The sequence below is a fragment of the Triticum aestivum genome, chromosome 5D, assembly GCF_018294505.1.
Source record: "Triticum aestivum cultivar Chinese Spring chromosome 5D, IWGSC CS RefSeq v2.1, whole genome shotgun sequence".
Lineage (NCBI taxonomy): Eukaryota > Viridiplantae > Streptophyta > Magnoliopsida > Poales > Poaceae > Triticum > Triticum aestivum.
In genome coordinates, this window is record NC_057808.1 from 401,004,227 (window position 1) to 401,023,794 (window position 19,568).

The 19,568-nt window shown below is 47.2% G+C and overlaps 1 protein-coding gene across 1 annotated transcript; it reads left to right on the forward strand.

Moving 5' to 3' along the window:
• The first annotated feature begins 13,498 nt into the window (after nucleotides 1-13,498).
• Nucleotides 13,499-14,329, forward strand: LOC123125138 (uncharacterized). Its single transcript, XM_044545668.1, has one exon. The coding sequence runs from the start codon at nucleotides 13,622-13,624 to the stop codon at nucleotides 14,159-14,161; it is 540 nt and encodes a 179-aa protein (XP_044401603.1). The 5' UTR covers nucleotides 13,499-13,621; the 3' UTR covers nucleotides 14,162-14,329.
• Nucleotides 14,330-19,568: the final 5,239 nt, after the last annotated feature.

The window sequence follows — 19,568 nt, forward strand, 5'->3', positions numbered from 1 at the left end:
TAAATTTTGGATCAATATTAAGAGTGTGCTCAGCGAGCTCTCTCGGTACACCCGGCATGTCAGAAGGTTTCCATGCAAAGATTTCCGGTTCTCACGGATGAACTCGATGAGCGCGCCTTCCTATTTAGGATCCAGATTGGCGCTGATGCTGAACTGCTTAGATGAGTCACCTGGAACAAAGTCAACAAGCTTAGTCTCATCGGCCGACTTAAATTTCATTACCGGCTCATGCTCCATGGTTGGCTTTTTCAGAGACGTCATATCTGCCGGGTCAACATTATCCTTATAAAACATAAACTCCTCTGTCGCACAAACAGATTCAACGTAAGTAGCGTCACCTTCCTCGCACTCCAAAGCTACTTTTCGGCTGCCATGAACCGTAATGGTCCCGTTGTGACCCGGCATCTTGATCTGCAAATATACATAACACGGCCGTGCCATGAACTTGGCGTAAGCCGGCCGCCCAAATAGAGTATGGTACGGGCTTCTGATCTTGACCACCTCAAAAGTCAGTTTTTCCGCCCAGGAGTTGTACTCATCTCCAAAGGCTACTTCCAGCTCGATCTTACCAACTGGATACGCCGACTTACCAGGCACCACGCCGTGGAAAACAGTATTGGACTGGCTGAGGTTTTTATCGGTTAATCCCATACGACGGATGTTCTCATAATAGAGGATGTTGATGCTGCTGCCCCCGTCCATGAGCACCTTAGTGAATTTATACCCACCAACCTGAGGAGCCATCACCAAAGCCAGGTGACCCGGATTATCAACCCGGGGAGGGTGATCCTCCCTACTCCATACAATAGGTTGCTCAGACCCACGGTGGGCGCCAATTGTCGTGGAACCGCCGGCTCAACAGCGTTCACAGCCCTTTTATAAGCTTCTGGTCTCGCTTGCACAAACTGGTAGTAAACACATGATACTGTCCACTGTTGAGCTGCTTTGGATTGGTCTGATATCCCCCCTGCTGCTGCTGCTGCTGATTACCCTGGCCAGATTGCTGGTTGAACCCCCCTTGATTACCTTGAAAATTCTGAAAATTGGAATTTGAACCGCCGCCCGGGCCATGCCGCCGCTGCCCTGCCCATTGTTGCCATTGAAAGTGTTGGAATTTTTGAAAGCTTTCATGATTGCACAGTCTTTCCATAGATGAGTGGCTGGCTTCTCCCTAGAACCGTGCCTTGGACAGGGCTCATTCAACAATTGCTCAAGCGTCGGGCCTGATCCGGCGGATCGGGGAGGTGGTCTCCCCTTACATCGGTGGTTGTTACCTTGCGCATTGGTGTTGGCCACAAATTCCATACTGCCATCAGCCTTACGTTTATTACTTCCCTGGTTCGCCGGGTTATGCTGAGGGCCCTTGCCGTTGCCATTCTTCTTTCCCTTCCCTGTCTTTTCCTCATCAGACGCGGGATCCTTGGTACTATCAGAGTCGGCGTACTTGACCAGAGCCGCCATCAGCGTACCCATATCATTGAATCGTGCTTGAGCCGCCCAAGCTTCATCCTCAGAGGCGCAAAACGACAATTTTGCTCCAACATCAAGACCGTAGAGCCGGTGTCCATCTTATCAGATGAATGTATTATCTCTTTGACCCGGCGTACCCAATGGGTTGTAGACTCGCCTTCTTGCTGTTTGCAGTTAGTCAAATCCACAATTGACATTGATTGCCTACATGTATCTTTGAAGTTTTGGATGAACCGGGCTTTTAGCTCTGCCCATGACCCGATGGAATTGGGCGGCAGTCCCTTCAACCAAGTGCGGGCAGTCCCATCCAACATCATGGTGAAGTATTTGGCCATTGCCGCTTCGCTGACCTCCAGCAACTCCATAGCCATCTCGTAGCTCTCAACCCATGCTCCGGGCTGTAAATCAGCCGTGTAATTAGGTACCTTCCTAGGTCCTTTGAAATCCTTGGGCAGACGTTCGTTACAGAGAGCCGGCACCAGGCAAGGGACGCCTCCGGCTCTTGTAGCCATGCCTGCCTCAATAGAAGCTGTCGGGTGAACCGGAAAAGGCTAGTAAGCCGTCATCTGAGCCGCCTGCTTAGCTTCCTGACGCGCTCTGTCTTGATCTACCGCATTAAAGGCTCCATTATGTGCCGTTCCATGCCCCCCAGGAAAGTCATGGCGCCGGACGTTGCTTGAGCCGGTCGCCGACGCCATGTGTCTGCTATAACTCAGACTCCGGTTTTGATGAATTGCCTGTCGAGGGGTAGAATGAATCCTGTCCCGGCTATATGAATATGCCTCCTGCTGTGCCAAAGCCGTCTGAAGAAGTTCTCTGACCCTGCGGGTTTCGACCGCCGTTGGGGAGTCACCCTCAACCGGAAGAGCCGCCAGTCGCGTTGCTGCAACGATCATGTTTTCCAACGGGTTAGAATAATGACCCGGTGGTGTTGGCACATATGGAGTCGGTGCAGTATTCACACGGGGAGGCCCCATCACTGGTGGCTGAACCAGCGTTCCCACCCCGGGTGCCGTGATCTGATTTATCTCTGGCGGGTCGCTAGGCCCTGCACCGGGTGTGTTGAAGAGGTTGCGAGGATCATAAACCGGAGGGAGCCGAGATTGAGCCTTCTGATACCTCCTTCTCATGACCTCATTGGATGCGTTCTGATCCATCGTTAGCCGGAAAGACTGCGCCTGAATAAACCGAGTCTGGGCGTCCAGAGCTGCCCGCTCTGCAGCCATCCTAACTCATTCCGCTGCCAGGTCTTCCTTGGCCTGCGCTATGTCCAATTTTAGTTGTGCCACTTCTGCATCATGTTGAGCTTGATCCGCCGGGACGACCGTGGCAGTTAACAGGGCCGTCATCTTATCTATGAGATCCATTAGCACTGAAGATTCCAACCCGGCTTGGCGGCTCAAAGGGGTCTGAAATACTGTCGCCAACGGAACAACCCCTGAGCCTGCCATCTTGAAGTTGATATAACGAGTTGGTCTCATCTGTGGACGACTTGCCGTCAGAGCGGGCGGCCGTCTCATCGCCAGATCCAGATCCTTCAGAGAGTCCTCCATGGACGCATCCCACGAAAGCACGCTTCAAGGCAGGCAGAGTCCGGGCGGGTCTCACACGCTGAGCCGTCTCGACGAGGTCGGTGCACAGGTCCGGCTCAGGGCCCGGCTCGCCAATCTTGCCAAAGAAAACGTGGATACCGCCGAAGGGGACCCGGTACCCGTACTCGATTGAGCCGGCGTCGGGGCCCAGCCTGCGTCGTCGATGTAGAGCTTGCCGCGACGACTCTTGGTCATCCGGCCCACAGCGTATCCCTTGAGCCCATTGAAGCTGCCCTTCAAGAACTTAAATCCACCATGCGCTGGCCCCACGGTGGGCGCCAACTGTCGTGGAACCTTCACAACAGTTGTCCTCGTGCAAGGACTTAGTCATGGAGCCATCGCAACTAGGAAGCGTAAAGGGGTTAAACGTGACAAAGGACACAAGGATTATACCGGTTCGGCCTCTTACGGTGAAGGTAAAAGCCTACTCTACTTGAGGTGGAATTACTTAGGGTTTCGATGACCAGGGAGCTAAACCGCTATGCCTGGCTATCGATCTGGTCTTACTTGTCCTGACCCGCCGCTGGGTCGTCCCTTTATATAGAGAGGTTAACGCCCAGCGGCTCTCGAAGTCCCGGCCGGCTTATAAATAGTGTCCGGCTCGGACTCTTAACTATTCTTGCCTTACACTACAAGTCATACCTTAACGGTGGTTTATCACTACGGGCCTTAAGCCGCCTCTAGGCCTTAGGCCCATTACTGAACCGCCATCCTGAAACTTGAGATTGGGCTTCATGTGATGATCGTCATAGCATGAACCAGCCCCTCCTGGGCGGGTGACTCCAGTAGTTATATCCCCAACATGACGGTTACAGAGTGGCGGAACCTATATGGGACAAGGAGGACGCGGAGCGTGCCGAGCAAGGCCTACTGCCCCGCTTCGAGAAATACCGTGACAAGCAGACCAGGAACTATGTCAGGGCCCGGTACAAGATTGACCCGGTAACCAAGGAGCTTACCACGGATCCGAAGACCAAGGCGCTTGAGAAAGTTCTGGTAAGGAATACACCCCCGCGTAATTAGCTACATATATGGTTGCATTCTAGTTAATGAAGCCAAATTTCTAAATGGTTCACGTACCTTCCGCAGGACACTGAAAGCAATAGCGCGGGGTCGTCTCAGAGCTCCCCTTTCGACACCCCTTTAAATAGGGCGTTGAACATAATGAAAAACAAGGATAAGCTCAGTAAGCCGTCGTTAACTGTTCGTGTGGCCGGCAAAGGCTTGTCCACGAAATGGTCGGAATACTATACCGCTGGGCGAAAGGAGAGAAAGACCAGCTCGGAAAGCCAGGAGCGCGAGGTTGAACAACTCAAGGCACAAGTGGCGCGGATTCCGGAGATGGTCAAAGAGCAAGTGCAATACCAACTAGGAGCGACGATCACCGCCATTATACCTACCTTGGTTTCTGGGCTGCAGGCGTGGGTGGCGGGCGGCCAACAAGGGCCGCCCCCGATTCCCAGCTTCACGGGCAGTAACTCGCGCAACGCGCCGGCGGCGCCATTGGTGTCTCCGGCGGAGGCGGCATTGGTGTCTCCCGCGGCGGCACCGGCATTGCAGCTTAATGCACCCGGGTGTGGGAAGAATACGCCGGCCGGCACCTCGGCAGCAAGCGGCCCCTCCGTCAATTGCACGCCCGCCGTTGGCGGTGCCTCGACATTAGCCGAGCTCGACGCCATCACGGTAACAAATTAAGCCTCTCGGCCGATGACTTCATCTCCTTGCCTTTGACTGGGCATCCCTGACGCCCCTACATGTTTTCGCAGGGCGCCGCCGACGTTCCGTGCACTCTCCTGCACTTCGTGAACGACGAGTTGGTCGATGTCGCCAAGGGCAAAATCGTTCAACCGGGCAGCAGCGTGTTCCACGGTAATCCGATGCCACCCACCGTTTATAGGGTCAACTGGTTCAGGTGCTGCCGGGCTTCGACGACATGTTACCTCCGTATCGACCCCATGGGGCCGACGAAGATGATGTGATGACCCTCAGCGCCTGCATAAGCTGGCCCATGCTTTGGCCGAAGAGCCAGATTCGTTTGGGGGCGGGGGACACCACCCCACAGACAACACCGCCAGTCGTGCCGGCGCCAAGCCATGGCAAGACCCCCGCAACGCTACCGGACATGCCGGATGTGCATATGGCACAGGATCCGGACATGCATATGGCACAGGATCCGGACGACGAAGACGACGATGGTACATTTACTAACGTCGATAAGTACTTCAACGAACATGGGTACGATGACGTATTCTTGGGGCCTCCTTCTCAAGAACCCAACCCTGCAAAAGACGATCGCGATCTAGCTGGTACCGCGGAGAAACCCAATTGCAACAGGCGTCGTCTGGCGTTCAGTTCTCAGGAGACGCCTCCAGCTGCCGCCTTCACCGAGCCTCGGATAGCCGAGGTGCAAATATTATCAGCCCCAACACACTCAAGAAGGCGGTCTCTGAGCAGAACTCGATCCCATTACAGCAGAAGAAGAAGAAGGGACGGAAAAGAAAGACTAACAAGGGTGCGAGCCAGCCGGCACCGAGTACGATCCGTGCTCAGGACGGTCCACCTTCACCTAAGGATATCTCGAGGAGGGTGCATGTGGCGGGTAGGCCGATGCTACCGACTAATCTGCTCAATGCTGCAACGTGTGCTATGTGGAGTCTGCATGACAGTGTTCTTTCTTTGGAGAAGCGGCGTCTCTCCGAGAATGATGTGGCATACCTGGTTTTCGTGGCCAAGGTGCCAGAGGGCAAGGGCTTTGTGGATAGCGCCATCGGGGGTACGATTGTCCTGCGGTTTGATGACATCTTCTCTATGTTTAACCTTCATCCGCTGCACTACACCTTCGTTCGGCTATTTTCGCTGAGTATGGAGATGCGGATCATTAGAGACAAGACCCCGGATATCGTGATAGTCGACCCCTTCTACATGCCTGCCAAGATCTTGGGCAGCGCTGGGGACCGGCAAGTCGCGAGTTCATACCTCGAAGGCGTCATTCTGGCAAACCCAGATAAGGATAACTTCCTCGTGCCTTACTTTCCCGAGTAAGTCATCCCCTCACCGCCCCGTAACATATGATTTCATAGATTTCGATCGTTTTTTTCTAACATTCCGTGTTTTGTGCAGCGACACACATTGCACACTCATCCTCTTAAGCCCGAAATATTCCATGGCCACGTATTTTGACTCGGACCGTCAATCGAAGAAAGACTACACAAATATCAAGAAAGTTCTTGATGATGTTCTCCTCGGCTACGCCAGATCTGGAGGAACCTTCAGCAGGCCAGTTCGTAGGTACGGCAAGCACGTGTTCACCCACAATACGACGTTCCCCTGCGTCAAGCAGCCGTCTGGCGGTCAGAAGGATGCCTACTACGCCCTCCATCACATGCGGGCGATCGTACGGGACCATAATCACCTTCTGCTACCAAATAATCTCAAAGATTGGGCTGCAAGCTTGTCGGCAATCCAGGATGCGGACATCAGACAAGAATTCTTTCGCATTCAGTCGGAGTTTGCGAAAATCATCCATCAAGATGTCCTTCGTACCTCAGGGCAGTTCTACCTCAGATATCAACCATCCAACAGTGAGATAGAAACAACGCTACAAATGCAGGCTGACAACGCCCGCGATTTCATGACCATCACGACAGACGGCGACTTCATCCATGCTCCGGTCCCTGAGTCGAGTCGAAAGTAGTGATGCTATGTAGTTCTGAAATATCGATTAGATCATGTTGTAGTTAAACTTTAATGAACTTGTATGTCTCTTTGGTTTGGACAGTCGCTCAACTTATATGTAATCGATACTATTTATTAGTAGGACCATGAATCATGCTATTAATGTCTTGCTTTTCTCTTCCGATCCTTTTGTTGCATACTTATATATTGCTTATGTATTGTTTGTGAATTGCTACTAACGTTTTGTTTGGCTAGTGCATAGAGATGTCGTCGTATGTCGTGTACAAGGGTAAGGTTCCCGGAGTCTACGACGACTGGGAGGAGTGTCGGAGACAGGTTCACCCTTTCAGCGGTAACAGTTACAAAGGGTACACCACTAGGGCAGAGGCGGAAGCTAGATACGCGCGCTATCTAGCGGGAGAGAGGAGGGAGCGGAGGAGGAACCGGATGAAGACCAGTTTCATCGCGATGATGCTCATCGTGATGACCGTAGCTCTCTTCTATGTGATGGTAGTTTAGATGATCGATATCGACTTGTAATGTGAAGATAAACTCGCTACTCGCGGTCTCGAGACTTGTAATGTTCTAACTTTGTTCGGTATTTTGAATTCGGAGACTAGCTAATATGATGAATTGTATTCGGAGACTAATCTTCTATTGTATTCGATGAATCTGCTATTTATATGTTTTGATGTCTATATTCTGTGTAGTAATATATTTTGTAACCCGTGCAAATATCATAAAAGAAAAAAAAATCCTAATATTCATACTAGTGGCGCACCATACAGCACGTTAGTGGCGCACTGCTATAAAAAATCCTAGTGGCGCATTATCTGTTAGTGCGCCATTAGTAACCCAGAGCACAAGGTAAATGTGGCCCCCTGGGAGGCATACTAATGGCGCACCAAGTGACATACTAATGGCGCACTGCCTGGTGCGCCACTACTGTTAGGTATACTAATGGCACACCAGGGATGCGCCATTAGTATTAGTTACTAATGGCGTGATGATAGTGGCGCACCTGTAGTGCGCCATTAATGGCCAAAACAGGTGCGCCACTAACAGGCCTTTTCCTAGTAGTGCCTGCAGATCAGGAAACAAAGGAACAACAAGTTGGGTTTCTCGCATAAAACTAATTTTTGCCGCATCCATGTCCCAAAACCAAGCAAGAAAGATGGATTCTACCTCCTCCATCTCATGATTGAGTTCAACACGGATCACCAAAATCTTCGTATGACAACCAGAAACGATGATCATATCCGCAAGTGGGTAGAATCTCATGGAGAAGCGGATTATAAACTTAGAGATGACTTCTTTCGCATCCAAAGGGACATTGCGAGGATCATCATGAAAGAAGTCGTCGATGAGAAGGGGATGTTCCACCACGGCCCTATATCGCGAGCTGACGTCCGAACTCGCATAGGCATGCAACGTCATAACCTCACGCCATTCAAGAAGCTAGGGTCCATCCTTGATGATATGGAAGGATAAAACTTCTAGTGATTTACGATGCCGATGATGATGATATGTGTCGGTTGAACTTGTATACTTTCTGTAGCGATTAAACATTGTGATGTCCATGGTCCCTGCCGAACTTGTGTAACGCTACTTTGTTAGTTTGGGTACGATGACATGCATACCTCTAGTTAATTAGTTTGCGTACTATATGTTGCATCTAGTTGCTAACCCTTTCTTTTTTGTGTTGCTCTAGTATATTTTGTTGCATATGATCGTACATTCTCTTGATGAAGATGCATCTCTAACAGGTACCTAGATTCTTGATGGCGAAGGAGTGTTATGTCGTGTACAAAGGGATGGTTCCGGGAGTGTACGAAGAGTGGTATGAGTGTCAGGCGCAAGTGGAGGGGGTCTCGGGCGCCAGCCATAAAGGCTTCAAAAGCAGACAAGAAGCACAAGCTAGTTACTTGAGGTACACGCTAGCGCGAGAGAGGCCTCATAACCGCCGCCTCATGTACTGCATAGTTCCGCTATCACTCGTAGTGATAGCACTTCTCGCGTATATCTTTGTTTAGATGAATGACGTTACAGTTACAAGTATTCGAGACTTGCATGTATCGCTATTTTCGAGATGATGATGAGAGACCACTTTGTGTTGGATGATGATTATGATGAGACTATTTGTATGTATATGCTATGATTACATTTGTGGTCTCGCAGCCATTTGTATGTGTATGATGATGACATTTGTATGTGCTAAAGATTCTTGTATAAAGCATGTTCAAATACAAAACAAATATGCAGAAAAAAAACAAAAACTAATAAAATTAGCAGTAGCGAGTGGATAAAAGTTAGCAGCAGCGTGCCACTAGCAGTAGCGCGGAAAAATAAAGCGCGCTAGAGATATTAGCAGGAGCGCGCTTTCATAGCGCTTACTGTTGCTACGCTTGTATAGCAGTAGCGCGGGCTTACACGCGCTGCTGCTACAGGTTAGCTCTAGCGCCGTATCAGTAGCACGACACCCCGCGCTACTGCTATACCTAAAACCCGCGCTGCTGCTAGGCTTTTCCCTAGTAGTGAGGCATCTTTTCTCAGGAATCATGCTAGCACTACAATGCAGCAGTTTACCAATTGACATTGAAAGCGACAGTTTGGAGGCAGTAAACATGGTGAGAAGTGGAGAGGCAAACAAATCAAAATATGCCTTTCTTATTAGAGATAAAAGATAGCATGTCCAAACGTAGTTCTTGTATTACTCATATTCACCGTGGTTGTAATTTTCTAGTCATGTTTTGGCAAACTTTTGGAGGACTCAAGGCCAAACAGTTGTATGCCTTGGTTGGGTCGAGACCAATCATGTTTGTACTTTGATTGAGTAATACAAGAATTATTCCACACAAAAAAAAGAATCATAACATTTGTTCTTTTCACGACTACGTAGTACATACACAAAAACCTATTCGAACCGGACTTAAATTAGCTATATATCCGTGGTGGTTTCTCTACCAACCGCTCTTAGCGGTGTCGAATAGGTACCCCCTTTCGGTTGTGGGCCCAAGACCTGCCTTGGGCTAGGACCTTTCCGAGGCCCTTTTTTGAGAATGCCCCCCTCGGAACACATGTTCATCTGCGACATCTTCTCTATGTGGGGCCAACTCGAATAGGTTGATCTTTTGGTGGAGCAGACCTTGCTCTTTGGCGCCATATCTCCGGCAGACATATAACATAAAATTTGACATCAGACTATTCTAGACACAAGATGAGAACACCAAACACCAATCCATGCACATGATATATATACACGAAGTTATGCATACATGCCGCGTACATAGCTTATTGCACATAAACATCAAATTAGTAGAATATCCATTTCATCCATATATGTCATGTATATATTGCACGCCAATTCATCCATATGAAGGATTGCAGTTAATGTAGCAAGGAAGGACAGTATTTTGTCACTTTTCTTATTTACGTTGTTGCCCTTGCATCTCGCTTCATCATTTCACGACTTATGAACGATGAGATGCGAAAATGTGAGGGAACATGCTGGCCATTTTTTCACCGTTTTGTTCAGATAATATGTCACAAACTTCAATATTTGAATAACACATATGCCATACTCATGTCTGTGACATTAAGGTATGGGTCCTATTGACCTGACCGTCGAACCCACTTTTAATTCAGTGAACTGTAGAAAGATGCTTCACTGCTGACATGCAACTATGCAATTTACCTGATGCTAATATAGTCTACGAATAGTAAAAAAAAAAATCTACAATGAACACTTGGAGTCAAAGGGACGAGCGCCAATTTTGATTCCTCTAAAACTTAGCTAGCTAGCTCAGATGTCTTTGGTCCAAAGCAGAGAGGGCCCCAACTCTTATTTCATGCTAATAACGGGGCTAGCCCTGCACCAATTTATTCTTCTTTTGAGAAAGGAGTGTTGCAGCATCAGTTGTTGTTTCCTGTCCACAGGCTACAAATCTTCGAAAGCAAAACATGTTCCCGTTGTTGATGTGGTTGTTGTCGCCACAGTGAAGCGCAAAAGGTGAACGTGCCCTCCGAGACCACTCTAACTCCAATATGGTTTGAGTGACAGTCTCATGCTTGGCAAAGCGGCGCAAAAGGCAGGGATCGGGTGGGATCCCACCATATCACTCCTCGCGCATATCACGTTGCTATAGCTTTCCGTTGCTTCTTTATTTAATCGCTCCCACTCTCAGCATTCTTATAGTGCTCACCATTCCATTTCCACATGCATGTGCTCAATTTGTTTTCTCCAAATGCTATTTTCATTTAGGACGCTTTGGAGTACCAAGAATATGATCACGACATTACCAGATTATAAGCGGCACAGTTAGTGGTGTTGCTCTCGGTTTCATGGCTCATAACAACACCCTTGGAGAGCTTAAACAAGGCCCTCACTCTCAAACCAGCTTGCCAAGCCTGAGGCAGACTAGCTCCTAAGTTGTTGCCACTGACAAGCAGCTGCTAGCTTAACCACCTCTCAGAAATGAAGATGAAGATTGGCAAGGCCCCAGTGCTCATGAAGAAGGCGGTGGCTATCTGCAAAAGCAAGACCGGCGTCATCATGGCCAGGCTCCGCATCCTCACTTCGCCCAACTGCAGGATGGCCACGATCGGCGCCATCTCTCACAGGATCCACACCCTCATTCTGGAAAATCAGGAGAAGGGTGCCAAGGTGGACTACCACAAGACTTTGGCCCGCAAGGTCGAGAGGCCGACATGCCATGGGATGGTTGATGATCTGTGTCACCAGGTAGCATAGTTTGATGAAGAGGATGGTGTTGGTGGCTGTCCTAACTGGACACTGCACCCGATCTTCAGCGATGGTGATAATTGTTGTTACACTTATGGGTACGACAACGGTGACGATGATGAAGATTCAACATGGACGACGATATTGACCAGGCTGCTGAAATGTTCATTAGAAGGTTCCGTAAGCAGATCTTTTCATGAGGTTTCATTCCATATGTACCTTACACGAATGCTACCACTAAATAGGTGACACTAGTAGTGGGTGGGACTGAGATCGATGCCATAGATAGGCTGGGACGAGTGGGCGCATGAACATCTGTGTCCATTTTCACAACAAGAGATTTTTGCAGGAGTCCCAACTTAGAAGTTTTGATAAATATCTACATGCTAAAATGTGTACTTCTTTGTGCGCCGCAAAGAAAAGAAAAAGTCTATCTAGGGCATATCTAGATGTACCCTAATTATTACACATATAAGTGACTTAATCAAGCATAAATAGAAAAAGAAAAAGAAAAAAGAAATTACTCACACTAATCTCCGCGTAAGATCAATGACATAGGACTTAGATGTGCAATACTTCTAGCATATCTAGTTGTACTTTAGCGAAACTGAAAGAAAAACACAAAAATGATTTTTTGGATTGCAAATCTTTTTCTAAATTGTTTGATCTTGATTCAACGGATCTTGAGTTCTACAACTACTAAAAAAGGATCACCACTGCTAGCATATACTATCTAGAAAAGTTCGATTACCCTCCACCCGTAATCCCTACTTCGGTTAGCCGGCTTCCATGTGTTGATGCTAGCCCGCTATACAATGGTTGCGTCAAGGTCGGGGCAGGACCCAGGCAAGCCGCATGCCAAACACTAACTACAATATTAAACAATGCAAAATTTGCTATAGTGAGGGAAGGAATCCAACTTCATGACCCAGGTCACCGCCGGCATGTCTCCGACATTGCCGCTATACCTACCCCTCTGCCACACAACCAAAGCTATTGCAGGATCGACCACTCCAATATCTCTCTTACAGAGTTCCCATTTTCGGCCAGGCCACCTCCATTAGTCTTGGAGAGTCTGACCAGACGCATTGTCGCGTAATACCCCGTGTGTTTACCATTTTTGCTCTGCTCCCTCTCCTTAATTTCAAATTAAATCTCGACATCTCAACCTATAAAACTAATTATGTAAAAGTTGTCCGTAGATGTACCATCTCTCGTAAGAAAATCCCTATATATGCATGGGACTACATACTCCACGTACCGTGTGCGACTACATACACACACGCAGTAGAGCAGGCAAAGCTGATACCGTTGCAAGTGCACGACAAGCAAATACCGTGTGAGACCATCGTACTCCCAAGTCTTCAGCTCCGTAATGGTGTTGTGACTTCTGAGTTTTGACAGAGAAATGGAAGAAAAATGGAAGCTCCCATGGATCTATCACGGAGATCGCTTCTACTTTGTACGGGTAGACGAGCCAGCAGCAAAGAGCAGGGAGGAGAGGCAAAGCTACACAGATCTCACCTACAGCAACACAAAGCAGCGGAGAAAAGAAGGAAAAACAGAGACGCGCTTGCAGCAACCTTTGGAATTTTGGGCATGAATCACACGGCGGGGCTGGAGGCCACTGAGGAAAGCTGCCCGGTCTCGTTGCTTTGGAGAAAACATTTTGTTAAGCCATCGATCATGAGCTTTACAACTTGATTAAAGGCAATTTGGGACCCCAACCCAAAAGAGCGAATCCTAGCCCTGGGACAGGCGCCCTTTGTGACCTCATTTAAATTGAATATATATACTTCGCCATAAGTTCCTTGCTTAGTTCCACTGTCAACATTCTTATAGTGCTCACTCCACATGTCGAATTCTTTTCTCCAATATATGCTTTATCACGCGAGGTACCAAAAGTTTGATGGTGACATGAGCAAGGGTAGTTAATTACACAGCTAGTTGCATCCCCAGCTTCCGACTACAAATACACCATTGGACCATCAGAACAAAGCCCATGCCTTGTTTCAAGCCAGCTTCTCTCGTCTCTGGTTCCCTGTAACCTACACCATTTCTTTCTTTTTCAAGCGTGAGGCATCACAGCTCCTTACTTGCTGCCCTTCATAAGCAGCTGATCGGCCACTTATCAGCAACAAAGATGAAGATTGGAAAGACTACAGAGATCCTGAAGAAAGCGGCGGCGATGTGCAAGAGCAAGACCACCAGGCTCCTCATCCTCGCCTCGCTCCAGCGTCGCAGGATGGCCGCTGCCGCCGTGGTCTCTCACAAGATCCACACGCGCATTGTGGCTGACCGAAATAGAGTGGACTGCCACAAGCCTCTCGCGCTGCGAACCATCGAGAAGAGACCGGTGATCGTCCATGGGGGTGACTTGGCAGACAATATCTCTCATCAGTTGGCGATGTTAACTCAAGAGGATGGTCATGGTGGCTGCCCAGCTGACTGGACACTGCATCCGCTCTTCAACGACGACCACATCAACTGCTGTTACACTAATGATGATGATGTGCTACTGGATGCCTGCGATCAAGAAGACAACGATGAACTCTCCGTCATGGATGTGATCAGGAGCAACCGAGAGGTTGAGGGTTTGGAGTCCAACATGGAGGAGGAGATTGACATGGCTGCCGATATGTTCATCAGGAGGTTTCGGCAGCGGCTGAATAATGGATTCTAGGGTCTTGTTTCCACATGCATGTACCTCGAGTTTAGGTGTTGTCCTTTTTTCTCTTCGGGTATCCACTGGATAGAAAATTTTGTAGAAATCAATATGAGTAGGAGCTGATACTTAGCACACATTGATCTTTTTGGTCATTTAATTATGAACAATTTTGTTAGCAACTAAGATCCTCAGACTCCCCCACCGTTCCCCTCTATTGTTGCCCCGAGCTCACCCGTGCCTCACAAGTACTGTGTATATGCATGCAGTGCTGCTATGGTTGGGCGAAATTTCAAAAAAAATAAAATTTGCGGGAACAATTTTCGATCTATTCATAAACTGTCATGGATCTAGTGGGAGCACTAAAAGTAACAAAATTACATTCATGTCCGTAGACTACCTAGTGACAACTACAATCGCTGGGGCGAGCTAAACGTGTCGTCGTCATCGCCCCTTTCTTAATTACTGGAGCCTATCCTTGCTTGCTAGTGTTTTTCTTTCTCTACAAGTCGCCAAAACTCCCATTTCTCTGGAAGTTGTATCTTCTGCTTGTTGCGGTTATGTTAACTTGCTTTGCAAGCACTGTGACACTTTGTTGGGTCACTCGTGACCCCGCATCGAACTACCTAGTTTTTTTTGCTTAAATTCTAGTTTTATAACCTTAAAGGCCTCAGTTTAAGGCCCGGGAAACCCTTAGTTCTATTTTTTTCAAATATTCAACAAAACTAATAGAATGATATGTGTATTTGCATGGCTAGATTTTTATCTATCTATTTGCGCATGTCATTTTAGATTTGGACATGGTGTCCAAGGACTACGCACTAGGTATCTTTGATTATTGTTTCATGTGAATGTGTTTGTATAGCAATTTATTTTAGATTATTTTTTATTATGTACACTGCAAATACCATACCATCTACATTTATTCGAGCCATGTCCTGTATATGGAGTGAGCTAGCCCTAGTTCCAACTCGGCTCGTATTTCAACTAAGCTATTTTTTTCACCCTCACGAGAACATGCATTTCTCAATCATAACCAACAGAAGGGTAATTAATTAACCTCTATGATTTAACTAAGTGAGACACACACGGGATCGGCGAGCAGCGAACTCTCCGGTGTGCGCGTACCTTCACAATCTGTCATGAAGCACAAGGAAACTGCCAAGAAGAAAAGCCATTCGCTTTGGTTTGATTTCCTTCAGGCATTTGAGCTAACCAGTATCCATGTGCATTTGTTTAGTCAGACTCTTTTTAGTAATTTAATAAAGATGGTTGTGTGCATCGCTTGATGCAGAGACCGGGGTAATTCTTCTTTTTGAAAGAACAAAAATTTAGGCTAACCAGTCATCAGCTCCTACCACTTAATTAATAGAGACACTGGAATTTCGGGATCATACAGAGCCAATCTACACCTTGGGGAATTGTGTCTTTTGTCGCCTAAATGGAATACTTTCTCCATTTTATATCCCACTGCTGGCATTTCCTGCCTCTTTAGTATTGCTTTCCACTCCCACATTCCTATAGTGCTATAACTCCACATGCCAAATTATTTTCTATAGATCTTCCTTTTGTATGCTTATTTTCTGAGATTCCTTTCACATGGCCGGTGTGGTTGACACCTCGTCTTGACTGGACGCTGAGCCTACGGTAGTCCGCCAAGACAAGGCCGCCGCCTCACAGGCCCGTGGAGAAGTGGTATCCGTGAAGCCACGTCGCCTTGTCCCACCGTCGCGCCTCGTCTTCGGGTCTCGTCGACTTCCTGGCCCCCGGCCTTCGGTGAATGTGACACGTCTGGTGTCATGGCAGGGCGTTGTCCTTCTTGAGCGAGAGACGTGCACCCCCGTGTGACGTCGTTTTCCCAGGCGCAGACGATGGTGTGCCGCTGTCCTGAGATGTACTTTGGGTTGATGGCGTCGCAGGCAACACCTTACCCTCATTGAACTCCATGTCAGTGGCGAAGTAGACAGCAGAAAGCATCGTTGGCAATGGCATCGATGTTAGCATAGCAACGGGTGTTGATGATGTCGCCTACGTGTTGCGTACGGATGTTGCAAAGTAGTTGGATCCTTACAATTTTGCATCTAAAACTTGCAATTTTCTCAGTCGCTCATATCAAGTTTAGAGCTAAAACTTTAAGCGATTTTTTTGTAGGTCCAAAATACTAAATTTGGTTTTTTGTCGGTCGCTTGTACTAAGTTTTAAAAGTTAAATTTTAATAAACTCGTCAAGAAGTATTCGAAAAGTCCCGCAAAAAAATGTATTCGAAATGAATATTATTTGAAAACCCTCGTCACGAGAAACACGAATATCAATCATAATTTAATTTGAACTTTTTGTTCAAATGATATGAAAGATTAAAAATCGGAAGCTAAAAGAAAAAGCACGAGTGAGGGGCTCAGTGTCCCTCGCACCTACTTGTCACAAATCCTCTCCCCATGTTCTTCAACTTCATTGACTTTGGCTTCTATTAAGATGGACGCGAGCGGCGCCACGACGTCATCTCCGGGCAAGCGGAACATGGTCTTCATCGTGATAGCCTGCGAGGTGTCGTCTCTTCGGGTGATGATGACGGAGTGTGGCCATCGTGTTAGATGGTGGGCTACATCGGGCAGCGGTTCGGTGATGACCTCATCTATAGTGGCATCCGGAGTGACAAAGTGGATGGCGAAGGGTTGACATTGAGTTTTGCGTTGTTGTCTTCAGCGGTGCCGACTTGATGAGACAAACGGCGGGTGACACCACGACCTAGCTTGACAACGCAGTGAGCTCCAGGTCTTAGTCATCCACGGTGTTGGCTTGACGACGTAGAGAACATGTGGCGTCACGGTGATGAGATCTACGTCCTCGATCTCCACAGCGCAAATCCAAGCAAACACCTTCAACAAGGTAACGATGTAAGGAAACATCACCGCCATTGCCAGGTATACTTAGGTCTGACCTAAGATTTCGCTTCGAAGCTCGAGACCAGGTGCTCGAGTAGAACCACCATCGAAGTCACTCATGTGTTGTCATCATCACTTTTCCGCGATCCCGGCAGCTACTTGCGATGCAACCGCCGCCACCGCACAACCATCCTTCTGCTTCAAGTCGTCGTCCATAATTTGTATCCCACCTCCGAAGTCAACTGCCGGATCAGGAGAGATGAACCCTTTCGAAAACCTTTAGATGACCACCACCGTCGTGGAGTCGTAAGAAGTCACTGCAACACAGTTTGTAGTCACCACCATCAGGCCGATCGGGTCTGGATTGCCACCACCAAGCCGTGGACTAGCGCCGCCGATTGGCCATCACACGCGTGGAATGTTAGCCCATGGCACCGTCAAAGCAGCAGTGGATTGGCCCACAAGTTGTTGGCAACACCGCAAGAACCAAGTGCAGCACGCCACCGACGGAGGCCCAGTGCAAGCACGACGGTGGGTAGGTAGTGTTGGGGGAGATCGATGAGGTGGCGGACCTCCGGTGGCCTCACCTGGAGCGACAACATAGGCAAGGTAGTCGTGCAAGGCCAGAAGTAGGGCGTATCAGCGCCAACAGTGGTCATCAAATCCATGAGATGTTGGAGAGGAAGAGGGAGATGAGAGCTGCACCCGCCCCGTTTTCCGGCCTTTTCCTCCGTCGGCGACGAACTGGTGGCGGACGGGGTCCCTAGCGGCTAGGGTTGGGGCGCCCCAGTGTCACCCTCAAGCGACACAGGAGCGAGCCGCAAAAACCTGTCTATCGTGTGAAAGAATTTGAAGTGTGTTGAGAACGAGAACGTAGGGTTTGCTGAGAACTCAATACAACTGCATTTCTTTTTTACAAAAAGTTTGAACTAGTCCTAGGGAATGGACCGCCGCCATCGATTGGCCTTATTCTACAGTAGCAAGTAAATGAATGCCCAAATTAACTGTAGATGTACTATATTGTACAAATAAATTTTTGAAATATATTTCATAAAGATATTGATTTGGTATTGTAGATGTTGTTATTTTTCTATAAACTTGGTAAAATATGAAAATGTTTGACTTTTGAAAATTTTAATACACCCATCAAAAGGAACGGAGGGGAACTACCCCAAAAAAATGAGTTTCAAAACCACAGGAATGAATATTATAGTATATTTTTTAACCTATTGTGACATGCTCATATGTTAAATGCTCTGGCAGTTGAATATTTACTATTTGGAGGCTTCAAAACTACAGGAATGAATGTTATATTATATTTTTAACATATTGTGACATGCTTTGATATGTTAAAGGCTCTGGCTGTTGAGTATTAACTTTTTGGAGGTTCCAAAACCACAGGAATGAAAATTATATTATATTTTTAAACCCACTGTGACATGCTTTCATATGTTAAAGGCTCTGGTAGTTGAGTATTAACTTTTTGGAGGCTTCAAAACCACATGAATGAATATTATATTATATTACATTTTTAACCTATTGTGACATGCTTTCATATCTTAAAGGCTCTGGCAGTTGAACATTAACTTTTTGGAGGCATTCAACTATATTTGCAAGGGATCCTGTGCTGTGAAAATAAAATGGAGTGTGATTTAAAAAAAAAAAAGAATGTAAAACGCATATCAGAGTTCAAAATATCCAGTTATAGACTTATTCACAAATATATAGATGCCAAGTACACATGCAAATTTAATGACAAATATGTTTGTTTGAGAGCTATAAAAAATTAGAAATATGTGGCCTGTAGTGATCCATTTGTTTATTTTCACGGCACAAGATCCGTTACAGATATGAGAGCCAAGTAAAGAAATTCATTAATAAAACTTATGGACATGTTGATCGGTCTACATGTACATGTGAGATTCTTCAACCTTTTCTGAAATCTACATATTTGATTTTGAAAATTCCTGACCCCATGAAGCCCGGGGGTCAAACGAACCACACTCATATAAAAAATTCTCATAAAAGTATAAGCAAGGAATAAAAAGAATAATGTAGCAAATCCTTCTACTCAAAGGGATAAACAGTAAGTTCTCCAAATTATACTTGTCTAGTTCCGGTAGAATTGACTTAGGTGCGATTCTCTAGCTCGAGCGTTTCACACTCAAATCAAAGAGGGGCCTAAGCTATTTCTTATTTCCTTTCAATAATTGAGCTAGCAGCCGATCTGCACCATGTTTTCTCCTTTTTTTTTGGTAATAATGAAGGAGTTCTGTGCGCACCACTATTTGTTGTCGTCTCAACTTCAGGGACCTACAAATATCAAAAGCTCGCCGTACGTTTTTCCCTTTTTGATGTGCTTGTCGCAATGTTCAAGAAAGCGATAAGCGTAAGCGGAGCGGAAGGCCACAGGTTAGAGCAATGGCCGCTTAAGCGCAGCTTAACCGGGATTAAGCGTTTTTTTTAATTGACCAGATTTTGGCTGTTTTTGAATAATATGCACAAGAAAACAGGAAATATAGCACATAGATAACTGAAAATCT